Source organism: Sinocyclocheilus grahami, unplaced genomic scaffold (genome assembly GCF_001515645.1).
Source record: "Sinocyclocheilus grahami isolate Dianchi unplaced genomic scaffold, SAMN03320097.WGS_v1.1 scaffold1302.1, whole genome shotgun sequence".
NCBI lineage: Eukaryota > Metazoa > Chordata > Actinopteri > Cypriniformes > Cyprinidae > Sinocyclocheilus > Sinocyclocheilus grahami.
In genome coordinates, this window is record NW_015506481.1 from 76,306 (window position 1) to 82,743 (window position 6,438).

General features: G+C 35.3%; 1 protein-coding gene across 1 annotated transcript in view; it reads left to right on the top strand.

Moving 5' to 3' along the window:
* LOC107569006 (uncharacterized) overlaps positions 1-6,438 on the top strand; it is a 36,391-nt gene that overhangs the window by 20,918 nt on the left and 9,035 nt on the right. Inside the window, exons 4-5 of the mRNA XM_016255003.1 lie at positions 1,561-1,591; positions 1,713-1,821. Of these exons, the coding sequence (XP_016110489.1) occupies positions 1,561-1,591; positions 1,713-1,821 (140 nt within the window). The remainder of the gene's footprint in view (positions 1-1,560; positions 1,592-1,712; positions 1,822-6,438) is intronic.

The following is a 6,438-nucleotide window of genomic DNA, read 5'->3' on the forward strand; positions in this document are numbered from 1 at the left end:
GAATGTCCGGCCATCTGTTCGTGACCTCAAGCTGAAGCGAACTTGGGTTCTGCAGCAGGACAATGATCCAAAACACACCAGCAAGTCCACCTCTGAATGGCTGAAGAAAAACAAAATGAAGACTTTGGAGTGGCCTAGTCAAAGTCCTGACCTGAATCCTATTGAGATGATGTGGCATGACCTTAAAAAGGCGGTTCATGCTCAAAATCCTCCAATGTGGCTGAATTACAACAATTCTGCATAGATGAGTGGACCAAAATTCCTCCACAGCGCTGTAACAGACTCATTGCAAGTTATCGCAAACGCTTGATTGCAGTTGTTGCTGCTAAGGGTGGCCCAACCAGTTATTAGATTTAGGGGGCAAACACTTTTTCACACAGGGCCATGTAGTTTTGGATTTTGTTTTTCCCCTAATAATAAAAACCATTATTAGGGAAACCTTCATTTAAAAATTGTATGTTGTGTTCACTTGTGTTACAAAGTGATATGTTGAAGTGATATGTTTTGTGTTGAAGTGATATGTTTTTACACAAAATTGGATTAAAACATAAAATAATATTTTTTTACATTTCTTTCTTTCTTTCTTTATTTTAAGTCGTTGCAAGCTTTTTATCATTTGCTTATTGGAAATTATTACAATGTAACATACTTGCATGATTGAGTGTATTAAACTAGCATTTTGCCGTGTTTTTTCACGTACTTTTTAAACACAGTAGGCAGTATATTGTATATACTGCACAGTTAGCAGTATGCCAGCATTCCTTTTTGAATTCAGACAAGGTAACAGTGCTCTCTGTCAAGGGTTTCTCCCGTGTCAAGAGAGTAGTTATATAAGGTTTTATAGCGGGTCTCATTCACACTTCCTTTTATAACTACTCATCTGCTGTAATAAATTTTGATTAGCAAATAAACTTGATACTAAGCCGATAGTTATGTCCTAACATTCTTTACTGTGCTGACTCATACTTACATACAGGAAGTATTATGGGTTTTGCTTTGATCTCCTCTTATATATTCCATTAGATGGACTGTTATTGCTATTGCTCACAAAACACATATCAATATTAACGATCCGTCTAATATATTATGTTGAAATATGTGATATTATACTAGACCCGCTCTGCAAATACATGCTTATTCTCTCACTCTTTATTACTATGGTAATAGAAAAAGGTCAACCGAGTCCTGAAGGCATAATCAATGATATAGATTTGCTGATCAATGATAGACAACATGTGCATGAATCTCTCTCCACATGTGCAGTAAACAGACAGACACATTCTCAGTAATGTTCAGACTACACACTTCCATTTGTGTTTCCATGTTATGTATGTACACTACACATTGTGTATGCATGAAACAACCCGAAAGGAATATTGTATCCCACAATGTGACCTCTAGAAATAATATCAGTTGTTATTTTCTTTTTTAAACATTTAATTTATAATAACATTTATTAACATTATAATACAATTTGATTTCAAGAAAAATTGTACACATGCAAAATAACCATTTTGGGCCAAAATTTCTAACATTTGTGTCACTCTCCATTGCTTTCAGACCCCACCTTGCTTTAGAATACAGTGGCAAGGTATGTACATTGTGTGTGTGTTTTTTTTTATTTTTTTTTATAAATGACAGAAGAAGAGGAGAAATCTGAAGAACTGTTTTAGTAATTCTCACTTCTCCATTATATTTTTTTCCTCATTTAGGCCACTAAAATCCACCAGAGGGCTTTTGGTAATGATCACCCCATCACTGCCCGGAGTCTGGAGCTGCTAGCCACTGTCTATGCAGAGATCGGCAAAACAGAATATACAAGTAATGTAACTATGGGAAATGTCTTCAGTATCAAATTGGTGTCACGTGTATGTTCCCGTTTAGTTCCTGTTTGTCCTTATTTGGTCCTTCCTGTTCCTGTCCCCATGTAGTTCTATTAGTTCCAGGTGTTTCTCATTATTAGTTATCCTCCTCACCTGTCTGCCCCTCGTTATCTGCCCTATTTGAGTTCTAGCCCGTTCTGTTCTCCCTTGTCTGGAATTGTTGACGTCAACCCTTGCTACATGTGTTTTCCTGTTTCCGTGGATACTATTAAAGTCTGTAAGTTTGAATTTGACTCTGCATCTCCTTGTTCCTCGCTCTGTGCTCCTCACAATGGTGAACCATGACAGAAGAATTGTTATTAATAGCCTCAATCCAGTGCCGAAATTCAAGTCCTGCTCTGTGTTCTCTGCTAATAACCCGACTGTGAATGATGAGAGCATGTTATGTTGTCAGTGAGAAGCTGCAGCCATGGCGGGGATGAGTTTTGGTGTGCCGGCAGAACAACAACAATGCTCCACATGTTTCTTTTCCCTTTATTTTTTTCCAGTTGATGGAAATCCGTCGTAGCGACGGGAAACTTTATGATCAGAAATTTCCCTTTTTTCATTATACGATGAAATACCTGTTGTTTACAGATATTTTCTGTATTTTAAAGTTACAGTTACATTAAATTTACATATAATTTCTTGTATTTCGGTATTACATAAATGTTCTGTTTTTTAAAAGGAAATTTTCTGTATTTTCACAGAGTAATGTGTAATTTTACATAAAATGTTATTTAATATTTACAGATTATTCCTGTAAAAATAGGGAAAATAATTTTTTTGAACCACAAATCATTCAGTCAGTGTTTTTTTAGCCTATTGAAGATCTTTAATCATGTGAGGGTTAAAGTGAGGTTTTTAAGGTCAAATAATAGTATTTGTACATGTACTGTAAATGATGCATTGTTTATTTCACTACTCTTTTAACCTTGTCTTGCAAATAAATGCTCATTTTAACCATTATTGGGTACAACTCGGATTTAGGATATTTCCCACTTCAACCCGGAAATAATTTATGGAACGTTGCTCTTTTAATGTTTACAGATACTTGCAATGTTTTAATGCTACTAATCGATAGTAACAATAATGTTACCAAGCAGCCTACTTTAAACGTTACTAAATCCAGACGTTACTTCCGGGTTTGTGGTGGGAAATATTCCACATCTGAGTTGTCTGGAAGTAGCATTATTATTATTATTATTATTATTATATATATTTTTTGGAATGCAACATATTAGTGTAGTGTGTGTGTGTGTGTGCGCGCGATGACGCAGATTCAAATTTGCCGCCAATCTAGCTCAGCCCAGGATGGTTGGCTGAGCTGTTTCTGTACCGTACGACGCGACAGCTGACAACAACATGTGTGAAGTAATACTGTTAGTTGAAGACAAGGTTGTTAAAATGGATTGGATTTCACCACATGAGTCTGTGTATGTTTGTATCTTTTCCAGATGTGTGGCATGTCTTATAATCAGTGTACTTACTTAAAAATAATTCCTTTGTTGTTCTCCTTGTATATGAAGGAGGGGAAGAAGAGATGAAGAATTTGTATCCCATTCTCAAATATAAGCAAGAGAGAAGGAGAAAAACAGGTGTTTTCTCATTTTCTTACTCACTGACCTTTAGAAGTACGCTTTTTTGAGGTGTCTTTTCAGGCAGTCTGTGTGGTGGGATACTTTAGGTTTTATGTTCAGGGTCAATTGGTATATTCGTACATTAAGTGTACTTGTACGCTTGGGTAGGCACAGTACAAAAAATATGCAAAAGCATACAATATTAATATAGACAGTCTTTTGTGAATATAACTTTTTAGCAGGATTCTGATTGATCAGTAAATAATGCCTAAACCATAAAAATACCTTTATAATGACCTAATTTAATTATAAATGAATTCCAGACTAATAAAAGTAATTTGCCTTTTTTATATGGATCAATTTAATTAACTATGTAACATTGAATGTGCATTCACACTGTGTGTGCCGTCACAGTAATTTTACTATCTCCTAAGAAATCAGACAAAACATAAAACCTTTATACTGTAAAATAGGTAATCAACTGTTAAAAGTGCTGCAACATTTAAACTAATTTAGCCTATATAAAATCAACCCATAAATTGAATGAATTTAACCCCAAAGGATTCGTGAAAATGTAAATGTATCTACGCTGTTAATATGTAAAAGTGGCTGAGCTCTTACATTATTTGGAACAATTTTCATTGATGAAATAGAGCAAAATCAGGCAGTACTTGTTTATTGAACTGTTGTATTAAATCAATATCACATTTGCATACTCCCTTAATTATTAAAAGCTGTCACTCTCCTTATTGCGTTTGAGTTTAACAAAAGGATAGAAAAGAGTAACTAACAACTACTAAGTGGGTACAATGAGTGGATAAAGTGCAAAAGATTGATAGATGCGTGTGACTGAGTTGGATGTCAATCTGGACATTATCTTATAGAAAGATAAACTGAAGTTTCCTGGAAGTAATAAGGCAAACCTTATTCTAGATTCAACAAATAAATTGAGAGATTATTTGTTATTAACTGACATCAGTTATATAGAATCTAATGCAAATTAGATAATCAAACTGACAATACACACTAATGTCAATGGTCTGTGGAAAGAGGTTTGGAAAGAGTGATATTTAAGTTCCGCCTGCTCATTGGGGGTTGCTGCTGATGTTCACGACACGTGTATGTGTGAGACTCCTTGCTGAGATGGCTTTAATACTGACAAATTCTATGGCAGTAAATGGGTCTGCTTAAGCTACGTCAGCCTTAGGCTAATGAGAGCTGTCCACACTAAAGATGCTCCCATCTACTGCACACATACACTCTCACTCAGATGGATAAAAATGGACATGAAAACAAAAACAAAAACTGGCACACACATGTAAAGTACAGTAACAGATGGAACCTGATCTTTCATTAACCCCTTACAGACAAACTGCACACACTCAAACTGAGAGAGATGGCTACTTAATTTGCTTTCTCAGTGCCTCTTTTTCACACACACAAAGTTAGGGTAAGAAATTGACTACAGGATGAATGAATAAATTGAAGAGAAAGCCCTAGTACACTCTCCGAGATGCAGACAGGTAGAGTATGTGAGAGTCTGTAAGTGCCTGTCTTTCTCTCTCTGCAGGACGTTACCAGATGGCACTCAATCCTCTATGCTCATCCAGTATAGCAACTGGGGCCCTATTAGAACCTGTATGTGTGTGTAGATATACAGTACATCGTATTTTCTCTGACTCTGACACCAGTTCTAAATCTATTCAGTACCCTGCTTGTGTTTAAAGGTTAGAGTTCTACCAGTATGCCCTATGTATTTCATATGCATTGTTGTTTTTGCAATAACGAACCAACTAAACCGCTTAACTAAATTGTCTCAGACCACCAAATGCTTAATATAAGAGAGAGTGGACACTTAAGCGGGCACATTTAATTAGTGCCTCAACGCGCTCAGCTTTAAACATGGGCGTAGAATATGCAGGGGACAAGGGGGAAACGGTGTTACTTGATTAAACTGCGTAGCGTGAGAACGGCTGGACCAGTATCTCTCACACAGCGCTGACAGATTAGCCCGGCGCTTTTGCTGCTCTCTGGAAGTGATAACCAACTCTTGATTCAAGAATTACAATAGTTTTTCATTAGGGCAACAACAAAGGAGAATTTAATAGTTCTAATAAGCTTTAATTGAAGTAAAATATTAATTCAATAATTAAAGCCTATAATATAATGGAATATTAATGTTGTTAAATGCATTTGGAGTATATTCAAAATTATATTTTATTATTTTTTCCTGTCCTTTATTTATTAATAAATAATTTATTTATTTAAATTAAATGCCCTAACCCCAGCAAAACATTAATGGGGGGACATGTGGGCTGGGTGGGCTGAAGCCCAAGCCCTGATGATTGTCCTCTTATAGGGCAATAAATCTCTAATAATAAAACTGTTTGAACTGTACGTTCAAAAGTTGTTTTGACCATATATATAGAAATCTTTAATACGCATACTCATTGCAGCTCTGTGTTGGAGATTTGATTGAGAAAAAAAAAATTAAAAAAGTATTATTCCTGTGTTAGAAAACGTTGTGGTTTGCTATAGCCCCAGATCACTAATGTGTTCTTAATCTGGGCCAGCTCACGCAGAATGTCTAAAACAGACTCATAGAAGTAATAACTTATGATGTGCCAGGAAATCCCTAATATGTACAAATGCATCCAGCTATCACTGTAGCTAAGCTGAATAAAAAGCAAAAATATTTAAACACACAATTGCGACAATAAATGGTTTATGTGTGTTTTTCAAGTCATCTCAAGGCAATAAATAACATATATGAATGCAGTGCTAATTGACATTTAATTTATTACAGTATAAAAACTAGGGCGGGACGATATGGACAAAATTTATATCACAATATATTCCCTAATTTCGGTCGATATGATATAATTCCGATATCGATATGAACAATATTTATCTGAAATAGAAATCTTTTGTAACATTATAAATGCCTTTATCATCACTTTTGATCAATTTTAAGCATCCTTGCTAAATAAAAGTAT